Here is a 20,401-nt window from a genome sequence, read left to right on the forward strand (position 1 = left end):
TGCAGAAGACGTAGAGGCCCAGGTTCAATCCCTGGGTCGGGAAGATCCCCTGGAGGAGAGCACAGCAACCCACTCCAGTGTTCTTGCCTGGAGAATCCCGTGGACAGAGGAGCCAAGTGGGCTACAGTCCATGGGGTCGCAGACTCTGACACAACTGAAGCAACTTAGCCCTCGTGCATGCAACACATAAGGTGGCTGTGAGGATAAATGATATGATATATGTCAAGTGTGAATAGCATTAGTTATTGTAAAAGAGGGGCCTGGCCCCTGGGATTAGGCTGCTGCATACAGCAATGCACAATTTCAGCATCAATAGACCTAAGGCAATGGCACCCCACTCCAGTACTTTTGCCTGGAAAATCCCATGGACGGAGGAGCCTGGTAGGCTGCAGTCCATGGGGTCGCTAGAGTCGGACACGACTGAGCAACTTCACTTTCACTCTTCACTTTCATGCATTGGAGACGGAAATGGCAACCCACTCCAGTGTTCTTGCCTGGAGAATCCCAGGGATGGGGAGCCTTGGTGGGCTGCCATCTGTGGAGTCGCACAGAGTCGGACACGACTGAAGCAGCTTAGCAGCAGCAGCAGACCTTGGTTCAAATCCCAGCTCCACCCCTTCCTAACTGGCTCCAGGAGACTTATTCAACGCACTTCAGTCCCTCACCTGTAAAGAATGCCCAGTGACAGATACCTGGAGGGCTACTCGTAAGGTCTAATGAGCTCGGTAGGGACCCTGCTTAGCAGAGGCTAGATACACTGAAATTCTCAGCATGGTGGGGTTGTCATGATGAGGGTGGCTTCGAGTCCACCAGACGATTCAGCTGAGTGAGCTGGTGGACAGGACAATCTGGTTGAAACAGCGATCTCGCCAAGAGTAAACAAGTCCCAATTTTGATGCACCACGGGCAATTCTGCAACTCTATGCAAATTTAAGCATTTTTGTCTATTCTTTTTTCAGAAGTTTCAGGGAGGACGAGCTTTTCAAATATTTTTTATCTTTTGCTTTCCTTTACTGCATAATATAGTAACAGGGGGTATATAAAAATATTATTTAAGTTATAATAATAAGATAGAGACCCATAAACCTACCACCCATCTTTTTAAAAACCCCACTAAGTGGACCTTAGGGCTCCCACCAACACCCCCTCCCCAATCACATCCCTCTTTCTCCTTCCCTGCTGCCATGGTCACCCACTCCCCTGGTCTTTGTGTTAACCATCATCTTGTTCATATGCTTTTTGCTTTCAACGTCATTTTCCATTTATGAGTAGATACTTTGGAATAAACTGAAAGGCAGAAATAAAGGATGTGAGCCATTGAACTACTAAAGTTTACTTGTGGGGAAACCATGGAAGATGGTCATGTGTGTGTGTTCAGTCATGTCTGACTCTTTGCAACCCCCATTGGACTGTAGCCAGCCAGGCTCATCTGTCCATGGAATTTTTCAGGCAATAATACTGGAGCAGGTTGCCATTTCCTCCTCTAGGGATCTTCCCAACCCAGGGATCAAGCCTGTATCTCTTGCATCTCCTGCAGTGGCAGGCGATTTCTTTACCACTGTGCCACCTAAGAAGATGATCAATTCTCCCCATTTTACAGATGAGGAGACTGAGGCTTGAGAAGGCCCAAAGTCACACATTAGCAGGTAAAAATGCCAGGGCAAGAACTCAGAGTTGGTAGGCACTGTGTCACTAACTGTCAGGTCACAAATGAAACTTTGGTTTCATTCTCTCATTTGTTCAATAAGTGCTTACTATGAGCCAATCTAGGCTGGATACTGGCACCTGGTCCAGCTTCCAGTTCCATCCAACACTTGTATTCCCACTACAGTATCCTGACCTCAACTTGAATACCTCCCACAATGGGGAACTCTCTACCTCCCGAGGAAAATCTCGTTCTGGGAAGGAGGTTAGCAGATACTGGGGATGTGTCTGAAAGCTTTGGGCTCACAAACCACCTAGAGAGTCAATGCCCCTCGACTAAGAACAAATAGAAACTTCCATAGCCAGGCCTCAACTCCTCCCAGTGCCTCAGAGTTGGGTCCAGCTGCCTGTGTAACCTTGAACGAGTCCCTGATCTTGCCTGGACTTCAGTGCCCCCAGTTGCAGATTAACATGGAATTCTAGAACATTGAAGATGGACAGTCCTCCTGGGGATCAAGTGTGTGCCAATGCATTTGTCTCTCTGATGGGGTTTGTTGGAGGCCCAGAGAGGAAAGGAACTTGCCTGGAGATATCAGCAAGGAATAAGGGGCTAGAGCCAGGTCATAAGTCACGACCACAGTCAGGCTCCATTCAGCGCCAACTTTCTGATTCATGGGGGACTGGTTTGAGTTTATCAAGGTGCAAGGCACAACTGCTTCCCCAATCGATGAGGGCAGCAGAGGAAAACTGGAGCATGAAAGAGTGGAGGAGGTCAGTCACGAAGGACTTCCAGATGTTTAGAACAGAGAGCTGGGGCCAGGACTCCCACTACGTCCCAGGCCAGACTTAAGGCAATGACCCACCTAGAAGACCTAATAAATTTAAAAGTGGAACAAACAGCTATAAAACTGGGACTCCCGCCCCCACCAAGTCCTATGGGTCTAGGCGCAGGTGCACTGCTACCCAGCCTGGCAGAGAGTGCCCCACTCCCCACTGACTGGGTATGACCATGAGTCCCTTCACTGGTCTGGCCTAAGTTATCCCTTCGGTTTTGGGAGAATAAAAAACCCTGCCCATGTAAAAGACTGCAGAACAGGGAGCGGTTCAGACACTGGCTTTGGCTTCAGAGGGACCTGATTCCCAGTCTAGGCTTCCTGGCTGCATGGAAACCTCTCTGAGCCTCAGTTTTCCACATGTGCCGAATTCAGAAAGTTGTTCTGAAGTTCATCTCAGCCAATGTAGGTGGCTCAGAAAACACTCTCCCTAGGCCTGGATCCATGCAAGGGGCCGGGGGACCTGTGGCAATTGGCTGATGGGAGGACCTGTTGTGCAGGACCGGTCATATCATTGCAAAATGAAAATACAGGCCCCTTATTCAAAAAGTAGTGAAGAAATGTCAAGACAGCGATAGCAGGGCAGGAAGCCAAGGGCAAGGTCTGGGCGACTACACGGCTCATGGGCCCAGGAAGCTGGCCCCGTATGTGGGGACATCTGGCATGGCTCAGACTCGGTTCAGGTTGAGGGGCTGAGGCCCTGACACCCTGGCTTCCACTAGCAAGTGGAGGGCCACCCGTTCTCCCCGGGGCTGCAGCTGGGATCACAACCACTGGGCCCGGCCACGCTCGGTGGCCGTCGGAGGCTGCATGAAAGACCAACTGTTCTCCACCTCGTCCTACCCCGTTTTTATCTCATGCCATGCACACAGCACATAGTTGATTTCTTTCCGCAAAGAGCTGCGCTTTTTTTTTTTTTTTTTCTTTTCCAAGGGCAACGCTGGAAAGCCATGTGGCTTTTATTGCTGGCAGGAATGTCTGAGGCGTTCCTCCACCACCACATGAAATGGAGCCGTAATCTTCATCTGCGTAAGGCCAAAGCCCCCGGTCTCCTCAGAGCCATCGGCCTCTGAGATTAATTAAGGCTTCACAAGGACTGACAGTCATTAGAACCTTTTTGGGGAGGTGGAAAATCCCTAATGGGACTGGCTGGGCCCGGGAGCCACTGGGTGGGCGGGGGGGTGGGGGGCGGGAGGAGGGCCTGCAGTGGAGAGGAAACTACCCTGGACCGGAGTCAGTGGGCGGCGGTGAGAGGGGGTCCAAGGCTCTGCCCCTGGCCTAGGCTGTGACCTTAAGCAAGACCCTTCCCCTCCCCAGGCCTTGGTTCCGCCCCTTGATAAACGGGAGATTTGGATATGCTATCTCAGAACCCTGTGGAGACTGACATTATAAAATCCTGAATCCTGCCCACAATTCTCATGCCAGGATTCTAATTCTATTCCATGACTGTAACTTCAAGCATCTGATTCTGGTCCATGAGAACAGAGTGTGGTAGTCAGGAACGTGGGCTCTGCAGCCAGTCTGCCTGGTTGGAATCTGAGCGCCACAGTTTCCCAGCTGTGTGTCCTTGGGCAACTTACCTAGCCTCTCTGTCTTTGGTTTTCTCACCTGTAAAAGGGGGTGATAACTGTACCTCTCCCATAAAAGTACTGGGAGGCATGGATGAACTTAACTGCCATCAGTAATGATGAACAATGCTCAGAAATGTAATCGTGTGGTTGCAATCCTATCCCACAAATTGGTTTGGCATACCGATTTCTTGGAATCCCATTCTTGCCACCTGCTTAAGGTTTGGAGACATGTTGAACCTGGAAACTCTCCTATCTTTCTTCTACTCTGCAAGAGGAAACAGCCACTCAGAGAGCCCTTTCCCTCCATGACTGCCAGAGCTGAAGCCCTATGGTGGGACTAGGGGAGGGCCATGCTCTTCCCGGAAGCCATCTTGGGCTGCAAGACACTGGGCTCTCCTCTGCCCCCAACAGAAGAGTCCTCTGATTTGATGGGTCCAAAAGCGGGTCATTTGGCACCCACCCATTGCCGTGGATGGAGGAAGGCCCTGTGACCAGCCAGCAGCGGGGAGACAGAGCCCAACTCTGCACCAAGAAGTCATGTTAGAAGGGTCTTTGAAGGACTTCCCTGGCAGTCTAGTGGTTAGGACTTGGCAGTGGCCTCGGGTTCAATCCCTGGTCAGGGAACTAAGATCTCACAAAAACAACAACAAAGAAGGGCCCTCAAGACCTTCTTGTTTGAACCTCTCAGGTTCTGAGACCCAGAGGAAATTAGTTATTTACTGTCTGAACCTCAACTTCCCCATCTGTAAAATGGAGAAGACAAAATCTCAACCCTGCAGAAGCATTGTGAGGGTTAGTGATAACTGAGGTAGCACCCCCAGCACACGGCAGGAGTCTAATCAATTAGGGTAACTATTCATCATAGACCGAAGAGCTCTGCCAGAATTATTTCTGCTTTATAGATGACCATGGGCTTCCCTGGTGGGAAGCTCAGCACTAAAGAATCTGCCTGCCAATGCAAGAAACAGGGGTTTGATCCCCAGGTCGGGAAGATCCCCTGGAGGAGGGCATGGCAACCCACTCCAGTGTTCTTGCCTGGAAAATCCCATGGACAGAGGAGCCTGGCGGGCTACAGTCCATGGGGGTTGCAAAAGTTGGACACGACTGAGAGACTAAACAACAACAACAGATGACCAAAGAGAGGAAAAAGAGGGCGGTAGGAAGACCAGATCCGGGGGTGGGAGCCGAAGCCAGAATCCACTTCCCCGGCCACTGATGGGGCCACCTCCTCTCCTCTGGCCAGGCTTGTGCTAAGACCAGCGCCCTGCCCTCCTTCCACCCTCTCCCTTTTGGAATCTGGGCATCCAGATGCCATGGGCATCCTTGCAGGGAAGCATGTCATTTCTCCTGGGGCAAGGGGTGGCAAGCAGCCGGGGGGTGGGGGGTGGGGTGGGGTGCAGTGTGGTTCTGGCCCAGGGTTCCACCTGCGGGGTTCCAGCAGGGTGGGCGGAAGTCAGGCCACCCCACTTTGGGGGCCACGCCGTGCTGCCCCCAGCCTTGCCAAGTCCTCTTCTTCTTCGGTGACACGGCTTAAGTCTCTCCCCATTCTGGACCTCAGTTGTTCCTATCTGTAAATTGGGGACTACAGCTGAGTCAGCCTCCTCTCAGGTGGGTTAGTTCCGAGGTGAAAGGAGAGCGGGCAGTGGGTGGGCCTCAGTGGACAACTCCTGGAGCCCCTTCCCTGAGTCCGAAGGGTCTGCTCATTTCCCAGTCCACAGCTATTTAACAGATGTCATTGCCTCTAGCCCCCCCCACCCTTTTGCAGTGAACCGTCTTTCAGTATCCATCCATATGCCGGGCTCTTCCCATTTCTTCATTTAACCAGTGCAAGGTCGGAGGGGGTAGGCAAGGAATGTACACAACCATTTGGGTTGCCTCCTGTCCAAATTTTGAGTCAAACTGAGCTTTTAATCTGGTTCTGGTCCTCTTTAGCCCAGAAAACCTTGGGCAATGTTCCTTTTCATTTAAACTGGCGTTAACACCTACCACAGACAATTGAGGGTTGAAAGACCACTTCAAACCCAAACACAGTGCTGGTACATGGGAACGTCTCTGCTGACGTGGCTGTTACTGCTTTTCCACTTTACCATCCAGGGGACCAAGGTTCAGAGAGATGCAGGCCCTGGGCAAAAGTCCAACCAGCCAACGGCAGAGCCTGTAGCTGTGTCCTACCCACCGTCTTCTCCCCAGCTCCTCTCAGAATCTGGCCCTTTCCAAAAGAAAAAAAAATCTACAATTTGAGAGGACACCTGTCTTCCTGCTCCAGTCCTCTCAGCAGAAGCCTTCCTGAAAGGCTGCCCAGGGCGGGTGGCCTCAGAGCTGGATTCTCTAGGGTGAAGGCTCCCTGCCCTGAAGGTGACAACCCTTCAGCCACATTATTGTCTTTCATGACCCTTTCTCACTAATTATATATGTATATTTTATTATATAAATATTAATATTCCCTGGTGGCTCAGACAGTAAAGAATCCACCTGCGATGCAGACCTGGGTTCGGTCCCTAGGTTGGGAAGATCCCCTGGAGGAGGGCATGGCAACCCACTCCAGTATTCTCGCCGGGGGAATCCCCATGGACACAGGAGCCTGGCGGCTACAGTCCATGGGGTCGCCAAGAGTTGGACACGGCTGAGCTACCCCCACTACCGGATAGCATATATATTAATATTAAAACTTACATATGTGTAAATGCATATATCTGAAATAAGGATGCAGACAAGCCCTAGTTTAATTAGCACAGTTGCTTTCTTATTCTTGCACATAGAACAACTGATGGTATATCTGATTTGGTGAAGCACAATACCCGTCCCCTTCAGGTTGTAAAATGGAACCATCAGAACAACCTCCGTTCACAGTAGAGGAGACTGAGGCAAAGCGAGGGACAGGAATGTTCCTCCTGGAGTTCCAGGGCACAAGGCATGAAACAGGTTTCCCTATGGTTCCCTCTGGAGTGGGGGTGTGGAAGCCAGGTTGGGAGACGTCATTAGCTTCTAGCTGACAGTCCTCTGTGTTATTCACTGGACTAGGGCTCCTGGGAGTGACTCCAGGGAATAAAGGGAACAACCACCTCCCGGGGAGGGAGAGGGGGCTAAGGCAAGTTTCAAGTTAGGAAAGTGTTTGCCTGTGGGGAGGTAGGGGGCGGGACCAATGGGTTTCCGGAAGGAGGGTCTGAGAGCCCAGGGGAAGGTGAGTCCTCAAGATCAAGACACGGGTAGTCCTATGGTGGTGGCTGAAAACCCTCCTGCAAGCTGCCTCTGCCTGGAGGCAGTCCTTAGTTCCCCTGGGGACCCCACCACCACCTCCAGGAGAACCATCCGGGACAGGACCACCATGGACCAGGCTCTGACTCGGCAAGCTTTAAATGTGAGGACTGGATATTTCACAAACAGAAAATGTAAGGCCCAGAGAGGGGAAGGGACTTGCCAAAGGCCGTGTACAAGGGGTGATTAGGACTTATTTTTGAGCATAACAGTACCAGCTTGCATGGATGGAGCACCACCTATGTGCCAGGCGTGTGCCAAGCACTTTACGCATGATTCTAAGAGACCACTGTTATTACTCCCACTTCACAGAAGAAACAGATGAGGCTTGGACAGTTTTAAGCAATTTACCCCAGATCACGGTAGGTGGTGGAAGAATTCAGGCAGGGGAACCGCAGACCCAAGCTCCTTCCACAGCCAGTGAACCTCTTAGAAGGTTTTCCAGAGCATCTGCATCCACTACCTGCCACAGACGGGGGATCCTCACCCCTCCCCAGGCACTGGGACTCCCTGGGAATCAGACTCACTCTCAGAAGCTCTCTGGTGGGAGGGGAGACACGTGCAGGCACCTCACTGCCAGGAACGCAGCTGAAGCCCCTCCTAAACACCCTCCAGCAGCAGGAACAGGGCACCCAACACGGGATCATTCTGACTCCCTCCCCCTGGGGAAGGAGTGTCTCCCAGAACCCGAACTCTGCAAGGCCCCAGGTTATGTTTCTATTTACCTAGCTCTGGGCCAAGGTAGGTCCGGACGTCCTGGCTTCCTCTCCCTGTTGCAGACAACCTGGCACGCCCTTAGATGGGGGCTATTCGACAGTGTCTGTCGATGGGTCCCAGAGAAGAAGAAGGGATCCCTGTCCACACAAGATGGTGAAGGGAGAGATATCTGTGGGCCCCAGGGCGGGAAGTAGATTTCCAATTGAAACTGTCTTTTGAAAATGGGGAGAGACAGGGTGGGGAGAGGAGAGAGAGGTGTGATGCTAGGTCTGTCAGTCTAGGGTGGGGACAAAAATGGGTTGGTCTTAGGTTGAAATTGGGACCGAGTTGGTCTGTTCTTGTGTGTGCTCCTCCCCCCTGGATTCCCCCGAGAACAGGACAAGACTGCGCACGTCTACCAGAGAGAACGTTCTGCAGGGGGTCAGAGGGTGCCGGAATGCTCCGAGGTCTGAGATAAGGCACATGCGTCCACGTCCATGGGGGGCGGGGAGGGCAGCCTTCGATCTACCACAAAGCCACTGGTTTGTCCGATATGTGGCCGCACAGACGGTGAGGAATCGGGTGGGAGGGCGGCTTGTAGGAGCCGGCCGGTGGCGCCTGGTGCACATCTGTGCCCAGAACCTCCGCGGCTGGCAGAGTGCAGGCGTCAACTAGCGGTGGGTCCCGGGACTGCTCCTTGCCCCGCGGCCCCGGCGATCTCCGGCTGGGGACCCAAGTGTCTACAAACCCAGGTTTCCTGGTTCAGGCGCCCACCGGCAGCGAGCGCCTTTCTCTTGGGCTGGAGCCGTGCGGGCACTTGTGGCCAGGTGCTAGGACCCACAGGAGTCCTATCCTCAGGAAACCCATTTGTAAACCGGCCGTAGGACGAGAGGGAGAAATCAGGCGGAGAGACCAGGAAGGGAACGGCTGCAAACCAAAACCACTCAACAAATCGAATTTACAAACCCCAGATGCAGCGGGTCCTGACCTCCAAAGCCGCTCCGGGGCAGCACAGAGTCACCCGCCCTTCCTGGCCCCGGGCCCTACCTGGACAAGACAAGGTGGGCCTTTGCAGAGGGAAGCTCCCAGAGGTCGGACGCCCCAAGGCCCCTGTTCCTCACTTTCCTCCAGTTCTGCAGCCAGTGCCAGCGCTCCAGAGAGTGTGCAGGCCCCTCCTGGCGATCTGCAACTGCTAAGTACAGGCTCTATAAAAAGGTCCAGCGAGGGACCTTCGTTGTCCCCGCTCTCTAAATGGTCTGAGGGGGACTGGTGTGAGGCTCTGACAGGGCTGAGGACCAGCTCTCCAGGTGGTCGAGGTTGGGTCAGGTTGGGTCGGTCTATCCTAGACCCGATACAGGGCTTGATTTCGTTTGGCAAAGACTAAGTGGCCCTCGATGGGTCAGATCCAGGGCGAGATCTTGCTGACGCCATCGGATCCTATGTTTCTCCGCTCGCTCCCGAGGCTTGGAATCCGTCGTTTTGCACCTGTCCAGGGCCGGAAACAACGAATATCCAACCCGATCTCCAAAACGGCGGGCAGACTCTGAACGCGTTCGTTTCCCAGACTCCAGGGGGTCCATCTGGGGCGATAATCCAGAGCGAATGGGGGCTTGATCTTTCCAGTCCTCCTTCTCTGTGTAGCCAGTCCCTAGGCCCGCTATCCCGGCGTAAGAGGCTGGAGAGGGGATCGTTTGCCTGTTTTGACTCCGGGAGCGGTTGGGCCACGCGGTCGGGAAAGGGGAGAAGGGGAGAAGGAGCGAGGACCCCGGGCCGGCGAGCAGAAGGTGCCTCGGCAGAGCTGTCTGCGTTCTTGCCGCAGGGCCAGAGCGCACTGCCCGGGAAGACGTGGGCGTGGACCCGCGTGGGCCAGTTTGCATACACCGGGTGGATGAAAATTCCCTGCTTTGGAAGCCGGGGCCCTTATCCTTTGCAGCCTTTCCCGCGCGTTCTCTGCACGGTTTCCTTCTCATCACGAATTCTGGTCCTCTCCTACGAAGCAGGACGGCGTTTACATGCCCGCGGGGGGTTGGGGCTTGGGGGTTGGGGGAGCGATGGGGGAGTGGAAACGCTCGCGTTTTTCAGGCACCGTCGTGTTTTTCAAAGAGCCATAGGCCGACGACGCAGCGAGGCCTGCGCGATCCTGAAAGTCATTTTTGGAGGGGAGAGCGGAGAGGAATGGTGTTACTCGCCCCCACGCCGATGCGGGCACGGAGGGGACACTCTTCTCCCTGGCCCCGGGCCGCGAGGAAAGTTGCGCACGGCTCAGTGCTGCAGAGGCCTCTGGCTGGTGAGCGTCATCTCGTGTGCGGTGGAGTTTCTGGGGTCAAAATAATTTGCGGGACAGGTAGGGGCAGGGAAAAGGCACTCTGGGGCCGCTACCCGCTTGGTGTTACCGGACTTGAGGTCCGCCCCCCCCTTCCCCGCGCAGTCCCCATCTTGGGGGTGGGGGGTGCAAGCTTCACAGGCCGAAAGCAGCTGGAGCTGGGGAGGCCTGGCTGCCGGCGGCCGGGAAGGGCACCCGAAGAAGCTGGGGGTGGGGGGCGGGTGGCGGCAGGAAGGACTAGACGTTTTAAACAAATTCTCAGCCTCGGCTCCAGCTCCCAGAACTCTGCAGGAGCCCAGGGCTGTCGCGCAGGGAGTCGGGGGGCCCAGACCGGACCCCGGGCGCCCTCCCCGGGCGGAGCCTTCCGCCCCTCCCCGTTGGGCGGCCTTCGGCGGCCCCCGTTCCTCCCCGGCAAGCGCAGCCGAGGTGCCCGCGATGGGGGCTCCCATTGGCTGCGCTACGCGTCGCTCGGGCCGGCCCCGCCCTCGCGGGCCCCCGGGGGTACTAACCCCGCGCGGGCGGCGGCGGCGGCGCGGCCACTCGGTTCTCGAGGATTTTGTTCTGGGGCTGCGGCCGCCCAGTCGGTGGGGCGGCCGCGAGCGGGCTGCGGACGGCGGGCGGGCGGGCGGCGGGCCCCGCCGCAGCCTGAGCGAGGCCGCCGGGACCGCCGCGAAGAGCGGCCGCACGCGGGCCGCGCTACACCCCCAAGATGCGGGACTAGCGGGCCGGGCCAGAGGCGCGGCCGTCGGGGGGGCGGTGAGGCCTCGCGGCGGGCGTCCCCGGGCGCCGCCCCCCGCCACCCCACCCCATCCCACCCCACGCCCCGGCGCCCTGAGGCCCCAGCCCGGCCGCTTCTGCTTTCCCGCTTCTCGCAGCGGCAGCAGCAGCAGCGGCCGCGGAGGAGAGGCGCCCGCGCCGGCCGCCCCCGGGGGAGCCGAGCCGCCGCCGCCGCCCGCCCGGCGCCCTGACGGCCGCTGTTATGCGTATTCCTGTAGACCCGAGCACCAGCCGCCGCTTCACACCTCCCTCCACGGCCTTCCCCTGCGGCGGCGGCGGCGGCGGCGGCGGCGGCAAGATGGGCGAGAACAGCGGCGCGCTGACCGCGCAGGCGGCCGTGGGCCCCGGCGGGCGCGCCCGACCCGAGGTGCGCTCGATGGTGGATGTGCTGGCGGACCACGCGGGCGAGCTCGTGCGCACAGACAGCCCCAACTTCCTCTGCTCCGTACTGCCCTCGCACTGGCGTTGCAACAAGACGCTGCCCGTCGCCTTCAAGGTGAGTGCGGGGGAGGCCCTTCACCCCCGGGCGGGAGGACACCGGCCAGGCAGCTCCGGGCGTCTCCGCTGCAGGAGTCAAAGCCCCGGAAAAGGGAGGGGAAGGGAGGCGCCCGAGAGACCCCAGGGGTGAGAGCCCGGCCGCCGGGCCCCCCGGAGCTTTTGCGCGCTCCACCCGGGGACTTGGGCATACACTCTAGAATGCACCCGGCACGGATGACTTTTTAAGGGCTTTGCCTTCTTCGGTCTTGGGGTGGTGGAGAAGAGGGGCCCTGCGGAGAGACCGTTGATGCGGAAACGGGCGGATGGGGTTTCGCTCTTCCCCAACCGGATCTCTCGGATACAGCCCTGCGGGCAGCGAGCAGGGCAGAGAGGAGCCCTGGGACCCGGGCGAGGACCCCGGAGGCGGGGTGCGGAGGGTGGGAGAGGGCCTACCCTCCCCTGCCCGCACCCCTCCTCCTGCACGGCTCTCAGAAAACACTTCCTGCTCACACCGTCAACTCCTGGCTTCTGAAATTTTACACCGGGAGGCTCCAGGCCGTGATGGGGGGCCCTGAACCCTAAACGATTGCTGGCCGGGAACCCGAATGTCAGACCGAGATTGGGGGAGGGGGGCGGTGCGCTCCCACCCCTGGCAGCCCCTAGTAGCCATCCCGAGGAGCTTTTTTCTCTTTGCTGGGGAGTAGGCGACTGTTTCATTTTCATTTTTTTTTAAGGGGGCAGCGAGATGAAACGAAAACGCCTTGGTTTTCCCCTAAACCTCTCACAGCTGCCGTGAGAAAGGGCAACGCAGGAAGGGCCAGCGGCTGGGGGTGGCGGGTGCCCGAGGTGGCTGGAAACAGCGGCTCCTGGCAGCCGAGGCCGTCTTCGGTCCCATTAAGACGACTCCAAATTGGAAAAAGGGATGAGTGGCTCTTTGAGGTCTCCCGGGTGACATCTTAAAATACCACTGGGGAAAATCTCCCGGGGAGGAGGGGGAGGGGGAGGCCCGTGTGACTTTAATCCTCAGATCGGAGGTTTTACTGTCACTTGGAGCTTAAAAGGAATCTTTGAAATTAAAAGAAGACAGGATGTTGACAGGAAATCTGGCCTTTTTAATCAGACCCCAAACATTTTCTCCTTGAAATTTTTACCATCTGGATCCCTAGTCCCTGCACGCGGTGGCCACGTTTAAATGGCTGTGACTGCCTTTGCAGTCTGATTTCCTTTGCAAAAGGCATCTGCCTCTCCACGCTCCTTGGGGCCTGGGGTGGGGAAGACTGTATTAGAGGGGCATCTCCACCTTCATTTTGCAATTCCCCAGCAGGTGCATCCTCCTGCTATCAGAAGCCCCTCTCTCACTTTAAAGGGGATTTCTGGGCAGCCCCTCTCAAAACAGCAGTTTGTTTTGCGTTTTGCATTTTCCCTGCATAACGAATTCAGGCTCTGCAGAGGCAGATAAACTGGGCCTGGGCCGCATTTCGGGGCCCCATTTCATACCCCAAAGGGCTCTTGCATTAATTGAATGTGGGGGAGCAGTCCCGTTATTGTTGTTGTTGATATTATTTTCACTCAGAGTCTCGGTTGCTAGGAGCATGTTGATTCCTCTTTTGCTCAAGCTGAAGGGAAGAGAGGAACTGCACCCCAGGACATAGCGGCTGTGCTCATTCCTCGCTTTCACTTAGGTTTCATTGCATTGAAAGGATCAGTTCTTCGGGACGTGACTTAACCAGTTGATGTAGGATTTGGGTGTGGAAAGTAGAGATTTTTGCCTTCTGATTTTTGTGGTATTGGGGGTGGGGGCGCAAGTGTCTATCGTTTTTAAGCCTCTTCTCCACCCCCGCATTTGAAAAATCCGCACTGCGCCTGGGCCGTGTAGGGGAGCTGCTGACCCTGCCCCTCCCCTTCTTTCGCTGGCCTCTCCTACCTGCCTAAGCTGTCCCCCTGCCCCCGTGCCCTCAGGTGGTGGCGCTGGGGGATGTGCCGGATGGAACGGTGGTGACAGTGATGGCGGGCAACGACGAGAACTACTCCGCTGAGCTGCGCAACGCCTCGGCCGTCATGAAGAACCAGGTGGCCAGGTTCAATGACCTCCGCTTCGTGGGCCGCAGTGGGCGAGGTGAGCGGAAGGACGACTTTGGCGATGGCAGAGGCGCAGGGAAGTAAGCTGAGAACGAGGTTTTGGGGTCCTTGCAGAAGCCCTCGAAGCAGGTCTCCAGGCCCAGCTCTGTCCAAAACATTAGTTTGGAACTCCTTAAGGTGTTTCAGACCCTTTTGAAGACGTGGAGAAAGTTAGGGTCCTTGGCCAGAAAAGACACAGTTTTCTTCCCGTTTCTGGGGTTTACTAACTTGTGAAGCCTTCTGCGTCTCCCCTCTTTCCCAATTAAGCACCTCAGCCTCACAAAAGATGCTGGGAGATCGTGGACCAACAAGCTCAAAATGGGGCCTCGTGGGTCTTTATGGCGCGGCACTTTACTTAGAAGCTGGTTTAGACAAATCCTTGGTCTTTGGGGCCCCGAACACCCCAACCACTCTCTCCACTGGGGTGGAGTCTCCCCGACACTTTGAGGCTGCCTCTCCCCAGCTGTGGTCTCCCGAAGCCACAGTTTCGCCAGCCCCTTTGAACCTTAAGGTGGTTTAGAAAAGAAAAAAAAAAAAAAAACGAATGCAGTGCAGGATGCTGGGTGCTGGAAAGCAGAGCTTGAAGGCTGCCATCTCCCACTCTAGAAACAAGGCTGGTGTGCCACCCTGCCTATCTGATCTTCCTGGGGCATTATGAGGGAAGGCAGGACCAGACGCCACTGTGGCTGCCGCCAGGGGCTATTGAGTGGGAGGCGGCTGGGACCTGAAACCCCATCATCACTTCTGGATTAAGAAATCCTAGAACCCCGGCCGGGGCGAAATGGAGACTTAAGGGCTTGCTGGCCCTTTAAGACCAGGCTGCCGAAAAGCTAAAAGCGGGGAGTGTCCTTTCCAGGCAACCAGCCGACCCCTCCAGCTTGTTAAGAAAGCTAGCTAGGTTCCCTCTGCTTCCAGTCTCCACAGAGGCTGAGGCAGAATTGTACTTTTCATCACCAATAAACAAGACCTTCTTAAGGTTTTAGTTCCCTCTGAGCCGCCAGCCCAGCTCGGAAACGGGCATCTGGGCACCATTTTTTCCTCTCCAGCCGTTCAATGTATACATACAAATGTCAAACATATTTTGACTTTTCAGCATTAATTAAAACCAGGGCATTATTTGCATGTAATAACTGTTTACTTGTTACTTTTTTATGAAACTGAAATAGTTTACATTCTTTCAAACATTTCCTGTTCCTGTTGGCTCCCTTCCCCACGCACAGATTTCTTTCAAACGTTGCCCTTAACTGGTTGCAGGTTGATGGATGGAAAATGTTTGCTTTTATGAATTAAGCTTTCATTGCTGCTCCTAATTAGTCTCCAAGCCCCCTTTGTCATTCCCAATCTCTCAAGCCTTTTGCAACTTAATCCCAGCCCCAGCCCCAAGTGGAGAGTCGGGCCACTGGTCGGCGGGGGCTCGTTCGGGTGCGGTTGGGTGCGGTTGGGTCTCGGGCGGTGGCCGGGTCCAGCAGTGGCTGTGGAGGCCCCCTAGAGCTGCAGCAGAAGGGGCAGTCAGTGCTGGGAGCCCAGCGAAGCGTCAGGAGTGTCCCCCACTCCCTCTCCTGGAAAGTGACAAATTGGTTATTCTGTGTGTTCCTGAGACCTCACCTGGCCATCCCCTCCAGTGAAAATTATTTCTTGGTAGTATTTATACCCACAGACCTGCACCCACCCCGCAAGGCCCACAGAGAGGGAGCTAGGTTTCCAAAGCATCATTCAGCCGCGGGCTCTTGGAGGAGGCACTGTGGAGGGAGGCTGGGATCCTGACTCTGGGAGGTGCAGGAGGTGGAGTTTACAAACTCCATTCTCTCTCCAATCTCAGTGGTCCTAGGAGGCAGAAGAGGCCTGAGTGGGAGTTCCGATGCCCATGGAACTCGATGAGCCTTGCAGACCTCGGAGGCTCATCAGTCAGCCTGGGCTTTGCGACCAACCAACCCGGTTCCAGTCCCAGCTCTGCTGGTGACTGGCTGGATAACACTGAGCAAATGGCTTACTAACCTCTGTGTGTCTCGGTTGTTGCCTCATCTGTAAAATGGGGCAATACTCGTACCTCCCTTGTGGGATTTCTTAGAGCATTAAGGAAACTGGTACTAGTGTATCGGTTGGCACCTGATGAGAACGGGATACAGGTTAGAGACTGTGTTACTTCAGGTGCCTGGGACTGGAGGAGACCTTTGAAGTCTCTTTGAGTGGTGACAGTCACTGATTCTCTGATTATGGTGTGGTTTGGGCGGGGGTGGGGGAAAACCAGAAGATGTGAATTGTTGAGTGGGAGAAGTGGAGGCGGCTGGCAGTGAGGAAGGAGGACACAGGGGTCCTGTGGCATGCAGCCACACCTCTGCTGCGCCCAGCCTGCCCATTGGGAAATTCCCTCCCACGAACGCATCGGTCGTTGACACAGACAGTTTGGGCCACGTTAGGAATCAGGACAGCCTGGGGTTTGGGACTCCAAGCCTTTCCCTGGCTCTCTGACTTCTGCCAGAACTTAAGAAGCCGGATGGAAACTTCTGTTCATCTCCTTGCTTTTTATCCCTTGATCCTGCCTTAATTCTAAGAAAGAGATTTCCTTGCAAGACATATACACAGAACTACCACAGAGCTCTCATGATAAGCCTGAAAGTGTAAACCAAGAGAAGAAAGGGAAGGAAACCAAGTCATTCTCCTGCAGTGATTAGGGCTGATGTCCCCGCCCTGCCAGACGCAGCACCCCTTCTCACAGAAAATTTTTGCAACATGCCCTCTACCATCCTACGGTTGAAATGTGCATGATATCGTCGTAATCTATCCACCTACATGCATTCTCAAAATTGATATAATTCCATAACTCTAATGGAGAGAAAGGAAAAGTAACTTATCACAATGTATCTATTTGAATATGTAAATGTTGGAGCAGACAGACACTGTGGGGTGGATGGATGTTTGCACCTCTAGCGGAAGCCCTGTGACCTCCAACCCTACAGGCCAGGTGTACGTGACTCAAAGTCTGAATGTGGCACCGTCGCCAGGGTCACAATTTGCTGAAGCTGTGAGAAATTTTTGGCAAAACTCTGAGCAAAAATTTTTTGAAACAATTAAGGAACTATCTTCTTGCCTGGAAAATTCAATAGATGTTAAAAGAGTGCAAAAACTTCTGTTTTATGTAAAACTGAGTTAGGCTCATGGCTCAGAGACTGTCTGTAAGCTGCTTTTCACACAGAAGGAGTGAATAATCCATTGCCTTGTGCAGTGCTTGATATTTGTATCTCCCCACCCACCACATCCCACCCCTTGAGGACCACGCACCATAAACTCCCAAAATGGCCCCTAGTCAAAGCTGTGGTTTTTAGCTGAGCACCAAAGAACTGATGCTTTTGAACTGTGGTGTTGGAGAAGACTCTTGAGAGTCCCTTGGACTGCAAGGAGATCCAACCAGTCCATCCTAAAGGAAATCAGTAAATATTCATTGGAAGGACTGATGCTGAAGCTGAAACTCCCAATACTTTGGCCACCTGAGGGAAAGAACTGACTCACTGGAAAAGACCCTGATGCTAGAAAAAATTGAAGGTAGAAGGAGAAGGGGACAACAGAAGATGAGGTGGTTGGGTGGCATCACTGACTCAATGGACCTGAGTTTGAGTCAACTTCGGGAGTTGGTGATGGACAGGGAGGCCTGGCTTGCTATAGTCCCTGGGGTCGCAAAGAGTCAGACACGACTGACTGGCTGAACTGAACTGAACTGAACTGAGGAGGGGGCTACTGGCCTAGGTGAAGATGAAAAGAACTGAACTGTCATGAACTGGTTAAAAAGAAACCTCAGTGTGTGGCAAGAAATTTGGAATGCGATTGTGGACACAGGCTTAGGGGGACCGCTGGTGGGAGAGGAGTAGATGGCTTCTTGGTCGACCCTGAACAAATCCAGAGGCCCCCAGAGATGCGTCCTCCCCCTGTCCATGAAGCCCCAGGGGCGGGGACTCGTTCCACAGGAACCCAGGCCTAGAGGGACAGAGACTTGCCCAGCACCACACTGCCAGACCTCACCACGTTCTGCTGCATTCAGCAACCGAAACCCGGGTCCTCTGGTGAAGTCTGGACGCCGTTCTCAGCCCCACAGAGCAGCAATCTCCAGACTAGGACTCCGGCCCCCACTTGCAGGGCCACCTGCCCACAGTCCAGGAGTTGCACCTTGATGTGCAAGTGAGCCTGGGATTCCTGCACAAAGTCCTCTCGGCTTCCTGCCCTTAAGAGACGGCTGGATGGATTTGCTGCCAGGCACAGAGAGAGGCGAGGGGTGCTCTGGGAGATGGCTTCCCCCACCTCTGGTTCGCGGAGGTGGGGGGCGCAGCCTCCTGTGGCACCTGACACCTGACCCCTCCCACTCCTGCTCCCAGGTCCCAGCTCCTCCCTCCCTCCTCTCTGTGGGTACCTGGGAAGGGTGGTGTCAGGCCTAGAAACTGGGAGGAAGCTGTTGAGGTGGGCTGGTGATGTCAGGGCTGGCCTGTGGCTTGCTGCCTAGTGGGGTGGAGTTTTTCACACCCAAGGAGTAGATGCTTAGGGTCATTGTGGCGGGTTAGGCTCCAGTAAGTGCTAACCTTTCCGGGTTCTGCTTGGTTATCGTGTGACCTGGCCAACTCATTGCCCTGCTGTGAGCCTCAGTTTTCTCATCTGTAAAATGGGAGCAGTAACCTCTGCCCTTAATTCATTTCACAAACATTCTTTGGGCACATGCTGTGTGCCAGATGCTGTCCTAGGGGCTGGGGACAGAGCAATGAAGACAAATATTCTGGCCCCCACTGAGCGTATCATCTACTTGTTCAGTTGCTCAGTCGTGTCTGGCTCTTTGCGACCCCATGGACTGCAGCACACCAGGCTTCCCTGTCCTTCACTACCTCCCAGAGTTTGCTCAGACTCCTGTCCATTGAGTTGATGATGCCTTTCGACCATTTCATCTAGTGGAGGGAGACAAGATAAACAAGTAGATGGCTTATTAGCAGTAATAAACCTTAGGAGGAAATTCAAGCCTAGCAAGTGGAAGTGGGAAGGTCTGTGATGCTTCAGAGTGAGCTTCTTAACCTTTGATCGCTCCAGGAACCCCTTTAACAGTCTCAGAATAGTGTTTTTCAACCTAGAGGGGTGGGATGGATCGGGAGGTGGGAGGGAAGTTCAAGAGGGAGGGGACATATGTATACCTACGGCTGATTCATGTTGATGTGTGGCAGACATTTATACAATATTGCAAAGCAATTATCCTCTAATTAAAAATAATTTTTTTAGAAAGTGGACCATGAAAAAAAAAAGAATGAGATAAAATGCAAAGGATGGTGATGAAAGCCAATTAGATTAAAACACAGTTAGCAAAACATTTTTTTTTATGTGATAAATATGCTGTCTTGTTAGCCTGTTAAATAGCAAGATCTAGCAACGGGTTTGATGATGACTATGACTTTGAAGTTGTGACGTGCACAAAAGATATTTAAAGAAATCTGCACCGTCTGTAACGTGATATGTTAGTATCTGTGACGTCTGTTGGCGACAAGGTCACGGAGACTGCTGTCATGCCTCTGTGGTTTGTTGCCTACGTTCATCCTTCAGAGAGATGCTACATTCCAGGTGGAGGCTAGGGAAGACACAGTTGCTGTCCTTTTCTTTTTTTCCTATCGCACTTCTCAAGCCCGCTCAATTCTAAGAGGCGTGCCAGGATAAAAATGCCTCCTTTAGATGAAGTGACCCGGGAGGGCCTCCCTGGGAAGGTGACTTTTCAGTGACGACCTGAAGCAAGTGAGGTTAAACGTAGAGGGCTTCAGTGATCTGGCAAGTGCAGGGACCCCGCAGCCCATTGGCTCTGGGCTGGCCACCTAAACCACCCTGGTACCAGGGAGGCAATGGGAAGGGTCAGAAGCCCAGTGACCTCTGGACAGTTCCTGACTGGTTAGGGAGAGGGTCCAGCAGGGAACGGACCTCAGAATGAGAGGAAGCAGTAATGGGGCAGAAGGGTCCCTGGGAGGGGGTGGGCGGAGAGCCTGAGGCCAAGAGACTTTCTGCACGCCCTGTTTCCAGAAGCCATGGAAGTGCCCCTGTGGTCTGAGAGTGAGTGGCCAGGCTAGTTTCTCTGACCCAGACGCCAGGTCAGACGCAGGTGCATTTCCATCCCTGCCTCCAGCCGCCAGTTCTGGAAAGTTCCTCCAGAGAGGCCCCTCTCTGCCCCAGTTCGAGTCACACCTCAATTTAAACGGCTACCCTTACCCTGCTCCTTCCCACACACACACACTCTCCCAGGCTCAGAAGCCCCCGTTGGTGTGGCCCCAGCAGCCTGACTGGTTTTCTTTTTTCTTTTTTTTTTTTTTTATCCAAGTATCTTTGCTTTTAGGGGCTTCCCTGGTTGTGACTCGTGGAGTCGCAGAGTCGGACAGGACTGAGCGACTGAACTGAACTGGTGACTCAGACAGTAAATAACCTGCCTGCAATGCAGGACACCCGGGTTCGATCCCTGGGTGGGGGAGATCCCCTGCAGAAGAGAATGGCCACCCACTCCAGTATTCTTGCCTGAAAGATCCCATGGACGGGGAGCCTGGGGGGCTACAGTCCATGGTGTCACAAAGAGTCAGACATGATCGAGCGACTGACACACACATCCTTGCTTCACAGTGCTGTTAGTTTCTGCTGTAAAGCAAAGTGAATCAGCTATATGTGTACATATATCCCCTCTTTTTTTTTTTTTCCGGATTTCCTTTCCA

At 54.5% G+C, this 20,401-nt stretch overlaps 1 protein-coding gene across 1 annotated transcript in view; it reads left to right on the plus strand.

Annotated features, from left to right (window-relative positions):
• Positions 1-11,151: 11,151 nt before the first annotated feature.
• RUNX3 (runt related transcription factor 3) overlaps positions 11,152-20,401 on the plus strand; it is a 31,586-nt gene continuing 22,336 nt past the window's right edge. Inside the window, exons 1-2 of the mRNA XM_027520120.1 lie at positions 11,152-11,595; positions 13,536-13,692. Of these exons, the coding sequence (XP_027375921.1) occupies positions 11,302-11,595; positions 13,536-13,692 (451 nt within the window). The 5' untranslated portion in view covers positions 11,152-11,301. The remainder of the gene's footprint in view (positions 11,596-13,535; positions 13,693-20,401) is intronic.

This window comes from Bos indicus x Bos taurus, chromosome 2 (assembly GCF_003369695.1).
Source record: "Bos indicus x Bos taurus breed Angus x Brahman F1 hybrid chromosome 2, Bos_hybrid_MaternalHap_v2.0, whole genome shotgun sequence".
Lineage (NCBI taxonomy): Eukaryota > Metazoa > Chordata > Mammalia > Artiodactyla > Bovidae > Bos > Bos indicus x Bos taurus.